This window comes from Berghia stephanieae, chromosome 12 (assembly GCF_034508935.2).
Source record: "Berghia stephanieae isolate SIO BIC M18660-M18661 chromosome 12, UCSD_Bste_1.3, whole genome shotgun sequence".
NCBI classification, from domain to species: Eukaryota; Metazoa; Mollusca; class Gastropoda; order Nudibranchia; family Aeolidiidae; genus Berghia; species Berghia stephanieae.
Window position 1 is genome coordinate 30150487 of NC_088371.1, and position 17508 is coordinate 30167994.

The 17508-nt window shown below is 38.5% G+C and overlaps 1 protein-coding gene across 8 annotated transcripts in view; it reads right to left on the reverse strand.

Annotated features, from left to right (window-relative positions):
* Positions 1-17508, reverse strand: part of LOC144958104 (uncharacterized) — a 179867-nt gene that overhangs the window by 1226 nt on the left and 161133 nt on the right. For 7 of the 8 annotated variants that reach the window (XM_078889760.1, XM_078889761.1, XM_078889763.1 and 4 more), the window contains 5 exons: positions 10940-11101; positions 8547-8671; positions 6128-6306; positions 4051-4189; positions 1-326 (listed from right to left, as the gene is read on the reverse strand). The exon at positions 1-326 is cut by the window's left edge and continues 1226 nt beyond it. In XM_078889760.1, coding sequence (XP_078745886.1) covers positions 1-326; positions 4051-4189; positions 6128-6306; positions 8547-8671; positions 10940-11101 — 931 coding nt within the window. Of the gene's footprint in view, positions 327-4050; positions 4190-6127; positions 6307-8546; positions 8672-10939; positions 11102-17508 lie in introns of those variants that run through there. The other variant, XM_078889764.1, reaches the window with a different exon arrangement.

Consider the following 17508-nt stretch of genomic DNA (forward strand, 5'->3'; position numbering starts at 1 on the left):
TTCTCCTTGACCTTCGAGGAATGTGGTTATTTCTGGCTACATCAGCAGGGCTCCAGCTCACATTGTTTTGTCTAGCTTGCTCCTCTTGTATAATTGTGGCTCTCAGGTTTAATGATTTCCCAATTGCACTGAGATTCTGCCATTGATTATTTCTTCTGTCCACTACAGGTTCATTCTCAATTATTGTCTGCCCTGGTCTCATCCTTCTGAGCTCATTGGCTGTCATGCCCAACCCGGTATGTTGATTATACCAAGGTGAACTTCTACTTGGACGTCTGTTGAGAGATGGTCGTGGCGGTAGTTGAGGTCTGTAGGTTCCACCAAAGCTAGAGTGTTGAAATGTGGTGTTTTATGGAAAAGATTGAAAAAAGAATTAAGAATTTGAAATAATAAGTCTCATAATATAGCGTTTGTTAAATACCACATATGACTTCTCGCCTCATCTAGGTACAATTTCGGGAATATGTGCTGAAAGATTATCTACTGAATTTGAAAATAATGAGTGTCGTTTCTTATACTGGAAAAGTAGTTCAAATTCACTAATTCTAAATATATGTATGTCTAATTTCTCTTTGGTTTGTCTCTCTTGACATAATGTCAGTATGGGACAACGAGTCAGAAATCACGAAATACCAAAAATAAGAATAAATAAAAATAAACAAAACAAACCAAAACAATATTGATCAAACCGTGCTGGTTGAAACTTCAAAGACAAACAAACACGAATAATATGAAATTTTTGATTTTGATAAATAATTGAAGAAAAAAAAAGATTTCTGATGCCCTGGATTTTCCCTTTATCAAAACAATTGATAAAATGTAAAAGGAAAATATGTAATTGATTTGTATGTTGGGTTACCGAAAGGAGAGATAAAAATAATGGAAACCAAAAAGACACCGTGTAAATTGTAGTATTGTATGGTTGGCAAGTTGATGACGTCATGAAGATGAGAAACGATATCAAAGAGTTTATAAAATGAGAACTGGTCGAAGGGGACAGAATCTATCCCTATACATCAAGTCATCGTGAAATCCATTTGAGGGTTACAAGTGAGGGGGTATGTAATGATAAATTATGTATATATATATATATATATATAATATATATATATATATATATATATATATATATATATATAGAGAGAGAGAGAGAGAGAGAGAGAGAGAGAGAGAGAGAGAGAGAGAGTACTACCCTATTCCAAGGGAAGACTGGAATAACCCAGGCATCAGCCGCAATGCAGCACCGCAAATTGAGCTAAGGCGAGGTGACTTGCTCAAGGCACGTGATCGGTACCTTCTGAATACCGAAATCCACCGAAATCTACCGAAATCCACCGGAATCTATGGGAGGGTGGTACCGGCTGGGAGTAAACCCAGAAATGTGTGAGGTGGCCACCATTGGTGAGGGGGGGGGGGGGGTGAACCACAGACGGGGAGGTTGGCGGCACCAATGGGGAGGGAACAACCGACAGACTAGGGGAGGAGGGCACCAAAGAGACGTGAGCCAGAGACTATGGGAACAGAGCACCAGAGTAGAGTGAACCAGAGTCTATGGAAGGTGGGCACCAGTGGGGAGTGAACCAGAGATTATGAGGTGAGGGATCAGTGGGGATTGAACCAGAGACTATGAGAGGTGGGCACCCGTGGGATTGAACACGAGATTGTGGGAGGTGGGTACCAGCTTGGAGTGAACCCAGAACAATGTGAGGTGGGCACCAGTGGGGAGTAAACCAAATACTATGGGAGGGGCACCAGTGGGGATTGACAGATATGTACTATTTTGAAGTGGAGACAAATTGGGATAACCAAGACTATGGGGTGGGCACCAGTGTGATAACAGAGATAATATGGGAGGTGGACAACAGTGGGAAGTGAACCAGAGACTATGGGAGCAGAGCACACCAGTTAGGATTGAAATTGAGACTACGGGAGGTGGGTACCAGTGGGGAGTGAACCCAGAAACGTGTGGGGTGGGCATCAGTAGGATGTCAAGCTCGGACTATGATAGGTGGGACCTGTTGGGAATAGACGAGGGACTATGGGAGTTGGATACGATTAGGAAGAGAACGCGGGTGAACGGGATATGGATCCAATTGTAAAGTGAACCCGGGGCAATTGGAATTTGTTATCAGTGTGGAATGAACCTAAGACTATGGGAGGTGGACACAATTGGGATGTGAATCCGGGAGTATTGGAGGTGGACACGATTGAGGAGTGAACTAGAGACAATGAAAGTTTGATGTTAGTGGGGATTGAACCAAGGGCTATGAGAGGGTGACACAATTTGTGGGGGGGGGGGGGGGGGCTGAACTCGGGACTGTGGAAGGTGGGCACCAACGAAGAGTGAACCCACGGTTAAAGAAGGTGACACCCGGTGGGGAGTGATCATGAGACCCAGTGCAGAGTGAACCTGGGACTATTGGAAGAGGACAACAGCAGGGAAAGAACCCAGGACACCGATATGTGGATACTATGAGAGTACTATGGGAGGTCGACACCAATCTTGATTTATATACGCAAGACTATGGGATGAGATACAAGTGTGGACTGAAACAGGGACTGTGAATGTGGACAATGCCGGCGAGTGAACCCAAGGCTGAGGGAGAAGGCATCCAGTGGAGCGTTACCCTGTAATACAAAAAGACAAAAGTGGGGTCTTATCCTGGGACTGTAGGAGGCCGGCACCAGAGGTGATTGAACCCGGGACTAGGGGAGTTGAACACAAGTAGACCTGGGATCGAACCCGGGGCTCAGATATATGGATACAAGTGAAGATTGAGTGAACCGGGGGCTATGGGAGGTAGACATTAATGGGGATTGAACCTAGAACTGTATAAGGTGGACACCAGTGGGGAGTGAACCCGGATCAATGGGGATGGACACCAATGGGGAATGATCAAAGGACTAAAAGAATGAGATACAAGTGGCGTAGGATTGTGGGATGTGGCACTACTGAACCCAATGCTGGAGAGAAGACACCCCGTGGAGAGTAACCCCGAATCTAAGTGGGGTGGTCACAAGTGGGAGTGAACCTGGGACTGTGGAAAATTGACACCAGTAGGGATTGAAAACGGAACTAGGGGAGGTGAACATAAGTGGGTGTAAAGATCAAAGATGAAACAAGATCAAACATTCGACATAGAAATGCATCAATATTAAAGTATTTTAAAAACTGTTGACATTTAATTTGTTTTCATTCGTTTTTTTTCAGATGATTGATAAAACATAATCATAAAACAGATTAGAGTCAAGTTAAGTAGCAATGAAGGTGTAAAAGGTGTAGACAAGTTATTAACCTTGTCCACATTTTTAGACACATTGAAAAGCTATTACTGCTATCATTTTGGATTAATGTTTTATTGGTTATAATAAAATAGTAGATAATGAAAACAAAATCCTTTCATAGTTTTTCACAATAACTTAGTATCGCGGTCTTGTTGTGTGAAATGTAAATATTTGACCTTTGACCTTACTGTCTTGGACAGATATGAACAATTTCATGGAGTATTTAAACAAACCAGGAGTATGTTAGAATGTGATTTAAAAAGATTCAATGAAAGATTTATCAAAATTTCTATTTTATTTTAAAAATCTGGCCAACTGGGTAATGCCCCTTTCAATCATGAGACTAAGACACACGGATGTAATGAATACACATTTCTGCTTCGTGTTGACGTCAGAATTTAGTGACCACAATTTATCCATAAATGAAACAAAACACAAACCATCTCATAATAGCTGACATCACTGCTAGAGATGAGGGATTCGTAAAGAAAGCTTTCAAACCTAACCGTGGTACCAATCAAGATTAAATTTTCTTTTAAACGAGATATTTAGATTTTAAAAAATTATAACAACATTTCTAACCGAAGTGATAAAAATATATAATGCCTTTTCAACATTGCAAACTAATTTCAATTCCCACCTTTTTAAAGGCCTTAAATCTTCTTCAAGAGATATTTGAATTTTGGCTTCACTTGTATAGTATCTTATAAATGTGTTCTTTGTAGCATCTCAATAACAGAAGGATTATATAATGACGACACTAACCTTTCTAGAATGTGGCTTCCCTCAAACCTTCTGCTGATTCCATTCAGAGTGGCGGCAGACTGTGGGTCCAGACCATGTCTGTTACGAGCGGTCTCAAAGAGCCCTTCGAATGACCTGACTGTCGCCATCAAATTATCATCTGTGTCCAAAGAAGGAATGAGAAGAAGTATATGGTAATTGCTTGCTTACCGTTATTTTATATTGAAAAAGATAAATTAAACCCTATAAAAATAAACAAACAAAAGAATTAATCAAAACACGCTAAAAAAACAAAACATATGTAAATAAAAAGGGGCTTTCAAGTAAGATAAATTGATACTTTTAAAACGGGCATTAAGTATTGTAGTGTTCTATTCACAAAGGTAGACTTGACACCGCTCTTGTATTTTCAAAACTATAAAAAATACAACATTGACAAAGGTATGAAACCAAATCTTAGTTTATGTCCTCTCCGTCAATGATTTTAGATTTTAGACACCATCGAGTCACATCGGCCTGCACCTCGCCATCACTGCCAGAAATGTGCTTCCTTGAGGTTTTTATTGCGTCTTAAGAAAAAGAAAAAAGGCACTTGGAGCTAAATCGGAACAGAAAAAAGGGTGTTCTACGTCTTCAATAAAACTTCCTTTTTAAAAAAAATGTGATCATACGTTTGTGTGAGCATTCTGGGTATCCGACGGATAGCCTAAATATCCCAGAATTTCTCGAACATTATATTATGCGACATTTCCCCTATGAAATTCCAAGCCTTTTCAAACTGCCTGATAGTATTATCCCCTATTGGCCCGAATGAGTTTGTCAAATCTTTGTTGATTTGTTGGGGTCGATGCAGTTGGTTAAGACAGACGTACACTCATTTGTATATATGAAATCTTCGGCTACGACTAATCGTTATTGTTAGAGACCGCATCAGTTCCAGTAAAACACTCTAACCACCTTTAAATTGTCCGCATGCCAACACACGAGTCACTTTAAAGAAGTTTCAGTCGTTCAGAAACATTTACATATCCCTCTGCTATAAGGAAGTCACTTACAGCCCGCTGTTTGATGCATAATTCCTTAAAAGTCATTCTTTTTTCTGCAGACATGTTGGACTTGGGTTCTTTCAAATAAGATAATTTAATAGCAAAAAGTAGACGAGACGGGTCTGCTAAACAGAATTCCTTAATGGAAAAAAAAAATAATTGAACACATTTTGATGTATAGTGTATACCGGTGCGTAAACATAATCGGAGATATCCGATAAATAAGCGTCAAGACTTTTCAGTCAAGCCTAGTATTAATGCGCCCCCCCCCCCCCCCCCTCCTTTTTTTTTTAACTTTGTAAAATCGTATCAGTGCTGATGCACTGTTGTCAAAAGTCGTAATGTTTGAGTAACATCTCTTGATAATTCTTTGAAAAAACTATGGGAGGATTTCGTTTTCATCTGTTTATATGGGTTGAGTAATGAATAATAATCCATAAAGTAAACGTCTAGCATAAATAGAAATGCAGAAATAGCTTCAAAAATATTTTGACTAGAGATCCCTGGCAATTCTCAAGTTTATAAATTATGGCAATATAGTGGTCATCTCAAGCCTTTCATTACCAGCCATTTTCAGAATTTTCCCCAAGATTTCACACCCACCCAACACAAAAATTGTTTTTTCTTACTCAAACAGAAAGGTAACAAATAAATTATATGCATAATATTGATCAGCGAAATGAATTCTACAACACAGGAATTGGTTTTCTGTACTAACTCGCATACAAATACAAAACGTGATCTTACTACTACTACCACTACTACTACTACCACTACTACTACTACTACTACTACTACTACTACTACTACTACTCCTACCACTACTACCTACTACCACTACTACTACCACTAACACTACTACTACTACTACTACTACTACTACTACTACTACTACTACTACTACTACAACAACAACTACTACTACTACTACTACTACTACTACTACTACTACTACTACTACTACTACTACTACTACTACTACTGCCACTTCTACCACTATTAATTATGATGATAACAGCAACAATATTGCTGGAACATCAACTGTAACATACCAAAAGGGTCAGTGGGCCTGACCGTAACAGTCAACCCTTCAGGGTTTCCTTCCTCTGCTTTGATGGGTGGTTTCGTTTCAAATTCGTCATTATGAACTGGGGTCCTCAAGAGAGCCTTGAATTTATTGATTGTCAGCTCATAATCTGCCATGTTGGAAATGTCCATTTCTCGATTTTTACTGAGGGTATCAATAAGTAAAGGTGATTATAACAAGTTCAATCATTTCATTAATTGATATTACTACTACTACTACTACTACTACTACTACTACTACTACTACTACTACTACTACTACTACTACTACTACTACTACTACTATTACTACTACTACTACTACTACTACTACTACTACTACTACTACTACTATTACTACTACTACTACTACTACTACTACTACTACTACTACTACTACTACTACTACTACTACTACTATTACTACTACTAATGCTGCTGCTGCTGCTGCTGATGTTACTACTACTAGTTAATATAGTTAATTTACTAGTTAAGTCAGTTGCTAATGTTTCTAGATGAATATAGAAATCCAAAGTCGAGTTCAAATTTCATCAAAAATATTGACGTATTTTTAAAGTACATCTTAGAATATCTTGAAATATCCCTTCTTCTGCTGAATATGCCAAACATGTTTTAACAAGAAAGAAATGTGAAATTACATATTAATAGCTTACAGTGAGTATGGTTTCAATTCACTGTGTTACAGTCCGTTCCACAATCCGTGGACACACGTTGATATTTTCACATCCTTCTGGTGGATTTTAATGATAATTGGCTCGAACACATAGCATGTTAGTGACATTCAGGAGAATTTTTTTTTGCATTGGTTACAATACCATACCTTGGGATTTTTTTCTTTATGGTATATAAAACACAAAGGGTCTGGGATGAGTAAACATTTGAATGGTTTACAATAACAATATTATACACAGTGAATTTTGTTGTGATTACGATCACTGAACTCCCCAAAGGCTTGGCCAGGGTTTTTTTTCTTCTTCGCGAAATTCACGTGAACTGCTCATTACCACCCTGGGTTCAAAATGAAGCTGTGCGCCTGTTTTCAATGATGTGAAGTACAGTTTAAATGCTCTCTATTATTACATTATTTGAAATCACCCAAAATCATTTGCTACGCCACTGAATGCAACTTTGTTATGATTCTATTTGCACGGGAAAGAGAATAAACACACCATTAATGTAAACATTTAACAGTTTGAGTCATACTTTATTGCAACCGTTGAAAAGATCAAAGGAATTCGACATTGTGAGTAAACTGTTTGGTCTATCTCTATTGGCATTCAAAAGTCGTTGCGTCATTTAAAATATCGTAACTTTGGAGGAATTTGCAATATTCTGTGCGTACATGATCTAGAACCTTTTTTTAAAAAGTGATTTAGTAGTTATTGTCAAAGGTACATTATAGAAATAAGTAGTTTAATATTTATTGTCAAATAGTCAAGGTAGGTTGTGAACTAAACTAGATTTCAATGTTGAGGCTTTTTACAAAACAACTCATGACAATTTTGGACATATGTCAAAATCGGGTATTAAAATTTCTTTCAGTTTTCTCCCAAAAAGTGAAACAACACACAGAGTTTTTTTGGTTATTTGTTGGTTTTGGAGCACAGAAAAAAGGCTTTAGTGCACACACATTGAAGTTCTTGCGGCTCGACGCCATTGATTTTGGAATAAAGACCGTTTTAGGTCATGCCATTGTCATTGTTGATGCTGTGTTATTTACCGCCAACCGGATATAACGTACCAACACACATAACTGTGTGTAGCCTTGACCGTTTATAGTCTGATTGATACAATTTAGTGAGAACTACTCATAAAAATAATGACAAAGAGCTGACTAACGTCAATTTCATTCTATCTATGTTGTAAAGCATAAAGATGAAAGGTGAAATCAAGAACCGCAAAAGTTTTTTTTAATAAAGCCCAAATAAGCAAAATCCATAATCTGAATTGTTTCCATAGAGAAAAACTATTTTTGTTTGGTCGGGATTAAATAGATTAGACATAACACTCGTACAATAGGCAGTTTTTGAGAAGAAAAGATTCTCTGAACTTAGATAAAAATAGGATTCAATAGTCTGATGTCACGTCGCCTAGCATCGAGCGGCTAGGTTCAAACAAAGAAATGCTGGCTAAAACTTGCTCACATTTCATGTGATCAGAATGTATAAAATTCAAAACATGATCAGATTTATAATATTTTTCTCTTCTGGATACACTTTTATGCTCGTTAGAGAATTATTTCATAAGGACGTCCGCTATTGTTCCGATAGTTTAGAGCCAGTTACTAAGTTACTATGCGTCATTACGAGGGAAGTGACGTCACGACTGCTGAAGCGTATTATGAAACAGACTATAGTTCTGCTGATGCTGCGACTTCAAGCTTACCCCCAGATCTTGGTGGTTGAAAGCAGTTGTTGCAATGTCCCCATCCGATGAAAAACCATCCCAACGAACTGAAGAAGCAGCAGAATAACAAGAAGGAATACAAAGGACATCCCCAAGACACTTTCCTGTAGAAACAAAAATACAACACAAACTTCACTTTATATTGTGCAATATCCACCAGTAAACGTTCTCAAACGCTTTAAAAACTAAAATAAGCGTAATACATTTATATATATATATATATATATATATATATATATATATATATAATATATAAAATATATATATATATAAAGACTTTACCTTAGTAGACTGCCTTTCATCCTGATGACTTTTCCAAACCATCTTAATCTTCTCTCTGGAATCATCTCTATCATATATTTCTCCTTTGTTCTAATTATTTCTGCCTTTGTGACCTCGTCGCGATATGCAAACCCCATACTCGTTCATTAGCACTTTATATGAAGGGCATTAATTTTCTGATATCCGTTGAGTTAAACTGCCTTGTTTCACTTCCATACAAATTGATTGATGTTACTGTGATACGTATTTAATTTAGATCGAATACTTATGTTTCGTGATGTCATGATCTTGATGATTTTGATGAATGCTGCTCCTGCTTTTTATAATCTAAATTATTGTTTCTTTTGTTTCTCTCCCATCACTATTGGTTTTACTTTTAAAATATTTGAAATTTTTGATGTTTCTCACCTCATCAACACCTGATTCTAGCTTGATGTCATTTCCGAGTGTCCTCATTGTTTCACATTTTTTCGAACTGAATCGTAGCCCGACTTTTCCTGCATTTTCTGCGAGCTGGTGTTTGCAGTACTGAAGTTGTTGTCTGATGTTAAACACTAGAGCTTTTATAAACTAGAGCTTTTATATAGTGCAATATCCACTAAATGTGCTCAAAGCTCTTTACAAAGGGTCCTGACCAACAGCAACACGTAACATGTAAAACGAGACATAGCGCCTGTTAGGCAATATTATAATTTATTTCCAACAGAGACAACTCTGTTGACCGCCAGGTACTCATTTTACACCTGAGTGCGGTGAGATAATTTGAGTAAAGAGTCTTTTCCAAGGACTCAACTATGCGCCGAGCGAGGCTCGAACCCAGGACCTTCCGATCTGAAAGCGAGTGTCATACCACTAGACCACATAGCCGTTAATAGCGCAGTGTCATCGGCAAATTCCATGTCAAATAAATTTAATTCACGTATTTTAATTCCTTTATCCTTAATTTCTTGTTGGGTAAATATAAAAAAGTAATAACAAGTGCAGAATGAAATGATGGTAGAATACAGTCCTATTTTACACCTGCATTTATGGTCAATGCTTCAGTAGTTTCTAATCCAGCATGATGTTACACTTAGTTCCTTCTTAAAAAGTTGTGATTGTTTTAACTATTTTCTGAGGGATTCCATAGAAAAGAAGACGTTTCCATAATAGAGGTATTTGGTGAATAATGTCAAAACATTTTTAAAAAATCTTTATACATATGAACTGGATGATACAACCTTGTTTCTTTTATATATGATGGCTCCAAGCGTGAATATTCGTGTTCATAACGCTTAGTATACCATTTTTTGAGGACAATCCATGTAAACAACCAGTATTGTTTCTACGGCTCTAAAATTTCTAACAGTGAGCAAACTTGTAGAATCAATAAGCCAGAAATGTCAATCAACAACCATAGTATGACTTAACTGTTTCCATATCATCCCCATAAGGGGTTATATTTTTTTGAATTAAAGCGTCGTTAAAATCTACTTTAGCAGGAAATGACACAACATGACTAATGCCCATTGATAAAGAGGGCATGGCATGGATGTCCTTTTACAGCCAACACGTAGTGTAGCTAAAAAGATTTTTAAAATGTCAATCCCTTGAATGAGACAAAATGATGCTGAGGAAAATAATTCCGTGATGTTGCTACTTTTGCTAAATTTCGTTATTTCAATTATTTGGGTAATTTTATACATATTTGTAAGACCTGCGAACAAATCTTGAAATAACAGGCAGCGTTTCAAGAATTGCAGAGCAGGTGAATAACGGGGAGGATAAGAGAGAAATAGTGAAGGAGGAAAAGAAGAATTTCAGTAATCTCATCTTCATATTTGTTGATTCCAAAAATTAATAGTGTTGATATATCCGATTTCTGTCAACAAAGAAGATTGAAGTGGAAGAGGAGGAGAAGGAGGAGAAGGAGAAGGAGGAGGAGGAGGAGGAGGAGGAGGAGGAGGAGGAGGAGGAGGAGGAGGAGGAGAAAGATTCCGTCAACAGGAACTTGTAACTATGGGAATTTTAAAGACGATTTAACAAGATGAGGAGGAGGAAGAATAAGAAGAGGAGAGGAAGAGGAGGAGATAAGAGGACAGACGACCTACCTCGACATTGTAAGTTTTGCTGCCAAATGCGTATGTGATCTGGATTTTTGCGGCCTCTGTCAAGAGGAACATGTAATTCAAGGACATCCAAAGCATGTTGATCAGAATGAAGAAAAAGGCTGCCGAGTTACGGAGATCTTTAAGTCCGTCCGCTATTTTTTTCTGAAATTTAAAAGATTTCATGTCGATAATTTCGTTTTGCTTGTTTTTCTATTGTTATAAAGTTATATACATGTTCCGTTAGCGTGATGAAAGAAGCTGTTCAGGTAATCGAGAAGGCCTCTTTAATATGTTTATTATATCAATAATCACCAGTTTATCCCATTCAAAGAGCAGAAGCGCATCTTTTAAATCTGGACATGCGCCATAATAGCCAAAATGATAGATAATTATCATATTATCATAAAATCAAGTGTTACATAACTCAAAAAAACATTGAACTAAAAAGAAAAACTCGAGTATTTATATATCGCAATATTAACTAAACGTGGTCAAACCTATCATGTCATGTGACACAACAATTATATAAGTGAATAGATAATAATTCAAATTTTCAAAACATACTTGTTGATCATAAACACAATAGAAATATACTACAAATATCATTCATCGGAAATGTATTTTAAGATAGGGAGTTCTCTGTCAACACTATTTCAATTGCATTGATTTTTTTTCAGAATTCTTAATATTAAATAAATGTGCATTTCATGCCGTGACTGTTAGTTGAATGATTGAGTTCTGCAAAACAATTTAAGAACATCTAAAGTTTTGACCTCGAGTGAATGAAAAACTAAGGAACAGTTTGGCAATGGACAATTCTGTATAATTGCACAAGATCGCCCATCTTTCTTCCAAATTTGTAGTGACCTAGGTTTTAAAAAAAAAACATAATTTTATAAGACAACAGAAAGGAAGAAGAAAAAAAAAACAACAGCAGAAAAACGGGTAGACAATATTTGCATATATTTGAATATTATCATAGCATGCGTCTTGGGTATCATGCAAATGTATTAGAGTTAAAGAAATGTCTTTTATAGAACCAATTTTAAAATATGACAACTATATTATTGTCCTCCAACCAACTTCAGATGTTCTTAAATTGTTTTGCAGCATCAGTTAATATTAAATCTGAATGATATTTATAACATTATGTATAACATATATAGCGTTTGACCAACCTGTACATGAAAAAAATGAAGGAATTCGTCTGTCGAAACATCAAATTTTATATAATTTCAAAAATATATAAATGGATATATTCGACCATTTGACCAACCAAAACATGAAAAAATTCGAAGATCTCGTGTTTCAAAATCTTGAAAGTTGGAACATTTCAAAGGCAGATAAACAAATTTGAACATTTGATGCCAAGATTAACAATTTTTTAAATACAAAAAAAATGCAAAGATTTCAACATCACAAAATCCAAAAGATGAAAAAAGGAATATTCTGACAGTTATTAATGCAAAATTTTCATCATTTGCAAAATCAAAACATGGAAAAATGCGACGTCTTGACCAACAAAAACATGAAAAACTCGACAGTCAAAACTTTCCAACTTCGGACATTTCAAAAATCGAAAAATGCAAAATATCGATTAATTGACCACCAGAAACAGAAAACAATTTAAAAATTTCCATATTCAAAATATCAAACTTTTAATCATCGAAAAAAGACAAAAATTCAAACATTTGACCATCCAACACATGAAAAAATTCAAAGATTTCGACTGTCAAAAAATTCAAAATTTTAAAAATATCTTCAGTCATCGTATATTTACAAACGAAAAGAGGACCATGCCCACTTTGTTCAGAGCTTTTCCTTTAAAGTCAATGACTCCAAAACTTCTCCACGAAAATGGTAACGACATTTTAGTTTATTGCAAAATATTTGGTTTCGTTTGACAACAGAAGAAATCGGTCCGCATCAAAAGTTTTGCCATTCCACTAACTTTATTTTCATTAGTATATTGATAGTATGATGCCCTCAACAAAACCTGCATTAAACATAAATTATCCACTTATAAGGAGAATAGTTGGCATTTCACAAAATGTAATATTGACATTCTCTTTGGTTGTCGAAAGATTAAAAATCCAATCTTTTTCATTCATTTAAAAGCGTCACCACTAAACGTCATTGTAGTCAGTTAAAAAATAGGTCACTCACTTTTTTCCAACGAATCAAATCATTTTAATTTTTCCTCACAACCATACCAAGCCCTTTTGGAATCAGTCCAATTGTAATGACAATATTGGATTTTAATGTCAAAGAAAACATTCTCCTTTTTGTCGTGAATTGTATTTTAGTAACATTTCTCTGAGGTGTGACGTTGCATAATGTTTTAAAGTGGTAGTGCGGTTATTGTGGATCCACAGAAGTACATTGCCATCTGCATTCATTATATATTGGTCAGGCAGCCCCAAAGACCAGCGATCACATCGTCCTCCACTGTCCAGTAACTAAACTTGAAGGTGGCTATGAAAAGGTCCTTATGGCGGAGGGAGACTTTCGAAGCTGGGTTGACGAAATGAATTTGAAGGTGTAACCATACGATACTACTATTATATCTTGGTTATTGGGAATTAATATGATTTGATTAAACAACTACTGACGACAAAAACGAACTGCCGTGACACATGATGCGTAATCTTTGTCTAGAGTTAAAAAATCGAGTATTCTTGGAATTGAACGGTTTGCGACATCCAGGGACATTAAATATTTTCTCTTTTCCTTTTGTCCTTGTGGGATTTTTCTGATTTGTTTTGTCTGTTTTTAAGTTGATATTTGCATAATTCTTGTGCATTAGTTATAATATTTTTACATATTAAAGGAATGTAAAATAAAGATAATTCTACTACGAATATTGACCATGTCACTTATTTGTGCAATAGATATTTAATACTCAATATTAACATATTGACAATGAATGTTACTTAAATAACTTTGATAAATGGTATCTATGCAAAAAAGCTTCACAGAGCATTTAAAGCCGTTTAAAACCTTAAACGATACGATACGATATTTGCTCATATTTTCTATCTATTGTTTGTCGAAATAATTGTTAAAATTCTTAGTGGATTGTGTGATAACATCGTGTTGAATATAGTATGCATTAGAGAATGATATTTGTTGGACCAGATCATTTTTAAAGATTTTAAATGAGAAATAACACCATGAAAAAATAAAACCAAAGTACAGAAACACCCCCCCCCCCCATCCTCCGATAAAATCGAATTTGATTTGTATGTATTCAATCATTTCAAATGTACATTTATATCATACTACAATCTAACGGAGATTACCTTGAGGTATAAACCCTCGAGAAAGCATTACGGAAAATTCTAAATGACAAACTCTAACTGTTCAGTTTTGTTTTAATGGATGGATATTCACAGTAAACAATTCTCTAGGCTGTCTATAAATAACTATTTTTAAAAGAATAATATGATTAGATTAAAATCCTTCAATAGTCTAAGGTTCACTCCCCACTGCTGCTCTCTTCACATACGGACGGTTTCGCTAGGTTTCGGAGGGTTTCAGAGAATTACATTAAAAAAAGAAACACCGAACAGGGATACGTAATACGAAACAAACTATAGGAAATGAGGTTAGCGGAAGAATAGCGTCCCTTGATTGGACGTCACCCTTAGTCTGTGACGTCACCGGCGGAAAAGTTATTAGAGAGAGAACGTCATGTTGGTTGTGCGCATGCGTCTCTCGTCCTCGCTTCCGGTGAAAGCGGTTTGAGACACTTCAAAACAAATTGACGTTCTCTCTGTAAGGTGACGTCCAATCAAGGGACGCTACTCTTCCGCTAATCTCATTCCCTATAAAAAAAAACCGCTCAAAAGTAGAAACAAAAGAGAATATATTTAATTATACTGGCCTTTTCTAAAGACATCCTAAATCATGTTAATTGAAAATGGAGACATTGCAGTATTTGAAAAACACTGTACACACTGTACGTCCAGAATATAACATTGAGGCTTCAAAACGCGTGAGATATTTTTTTTTTTGCTGATGCAAGTTCCACTTAATAAGGCTCAAAGCCCTTTCCGAAGGAATCCTAAGAAATTTTAATTTAAAAAAAGCAAAAACATCAAAAATAGGGGAAAAAACCATGACCCTTGTAAAGGCATTTATACATGTGTTATGGTACGCTTTATATATTTATTTTAGAGAACTTTGCCGAAGAACGATTTTTCTTTCTTTTTTTCAATTCACAACCCCAAATAAACTGAGGTAAATTGACGATTGTGTTGAATACAGAAATCTATCAAATTCCACTGAAATATACCAAAATTACACCTAAATATACCGAAATCCACCGAAATCTACATAAATCTACAGAAATCCACTCCAGTAGGGAGTAAACCAGAGACTGCTGGAAATGGGTATCAGTGGGAATTGAACCAGATAATTTGAGAGGCAGGCACTGAGGATTGAACCAGAGACTATAGGAGGTGGGCACCGGTGGGGAGTGAACCAAAGACTACAGGAACAAGGCACCAGTGGGGATTAGAACTTGAAAGTATGGGCGGTGGGTACCAATGAGGAGTGAACCCTGAACTATGTGAAGTGGGCACCAGTGGGGAATGAAAAAGAGACTATGGGAGGTGGGCACCAGTGGCGATTGAACCGGAGACTATGGGATGAGGGCACTAGTGGGGAGTGAACTGGTGCCCATCTCCCACAGTCACTGATTCACTCCCTAATGGTGCCCACCTCCCATCGTCTCTGGTTCACACCCCAATGGTGACCATCTCCCATATTATCTGGTTCACTCCCCACTGGTGCAAATCTCCCATATTCTCCGGTTCAATTCCCACTGGAGCTCACCTCCCACAGTCTCTGATTCACTCTCCAATGGTGCCCACCACACAAAGTCTCTAGTTCACTCCCCAATGGTGCCCACCACACAAAGTCTCTAGTTCACTTCCCAATGGTGACCACCTCCCATCATCTCTGGTTCAATCCTCACTGGTGCCCACCCCACCTCTCATAATGTCTGGTTTAATCTCGATTGGAACCCACCTAACATTTTTCTAGGTTCACTCCCCACTCACACCCACATCCCATAGTCTCCAGTTCACTCCTCACTGGTGCATTGCTTTTATAGTCTCTGGTTCACTCCCCCTTGGTGTTCACCTCACACAGTTTTGGGTATACTCCCTACTGGTGCTCACCTCCCACATTATCGGGTCCAATCCCCACTGTTGTCCCCATCCCACATCCCCTGGTTCAATCCCCGCTGTTGCCCTCATCCCACAGCCCCTGGTTCAATCCTCACTGTTGCCCTCATCCCACAACCCCTGGTTCAATCCCCACTGTTGCCCTCATCCCACAGCCCCTGGTTCAATCCCCACTGTTGCCCTCATCCCACAGCCCCTGGTTCAATCCCCACTGTTGCCCTCATCCCACAGTCCCTGGTTCAATCCCACTGTTGTCCCCATCCCACAGTCCCTGGTTCAATCCTGACTGTTGCCCTCATCCCACAGTCCCTGATTCAATCCCCACTGTTGTCCCCATCCCACAGCCCCTGGTTCAATTCCCACTGTTGCCCTCATCCCACAGTCCCTGGTTCAATCCCCACTGTTGCCCTCATTCCACAGTCCTTGGTCCATCCCCGCTGTTGCCCTCATCCCACAGTCCTTGGTCCATCCCCACTGTTGCCCTCATCCCACAGCCCCTGGTTCAATCCCCGCTGTTGCCCTCATCCCACAGCCCTGGTTCAATCCCCACTGTTGCCCTCATCCCACAGCCCCTGGTTCAATCCCCACTGTTGCCCTCATCCCACAGCCCCTGGTTCAATCCCCACTGTTGCCCTCATCCCACAGTCCCTGGTTCAATCCCCACTGTTGTCACCATCCCACAGTCCCTGGTTCAATCCCCACTGTTGCCCTCATCCCACAGTCCCTGGTTCAATCCCCACTGTTGTCCCCATCCCACAGTCCCTGGTTCAATCCTCACTGTTGCCCTCATCCCACAGTCCCTGATTCAATCCCCACTGTTGTCCCCATTCCACAGCCCCTGGTTCAATCCCCACTGTTGCCCTCATTCCACAGTCCTTGGTCCATCCCCGCTGTTGCCCTCATCACACAGTCCTTGGTCCATCCCCGCTGTTGCCCTCATCTCACAGTCCCTGGTTCAATCCCCACTGTTGCACTCATTCCACAGTCCCTGGTTCAATCCCCACTGTTGTCCCCATCCCACAGTCCCTGGTTCAATCCTCACTGTTGCCCTCATTCCACAGCCCCTGATTCAATCCCCGCTGTTGTCCTCATCCCACAGTCCTTGGTCATCCCCGCTGTTGCCCTCATCCCACAGTCCTTGGTCCATCCCAGCTGTTGCCCTCATCTCACAGTCCCTTGTTCAATCCCCACTGTTGCCCTCATCCCACAGCCCCTGGTTCAATCCCCACTGTTGCCCTCATCCCACAGCCCCTGGTTCAATCCCCACTGTTGCCCTCATCCCACAGTCCCTGGATCAATCCCCACTGTTGTTCCCATCCCACAGTCCCTGGTTCAATCCTCACTGTTGCCCTCATCCCACAGTCCCTGGTTCAATCC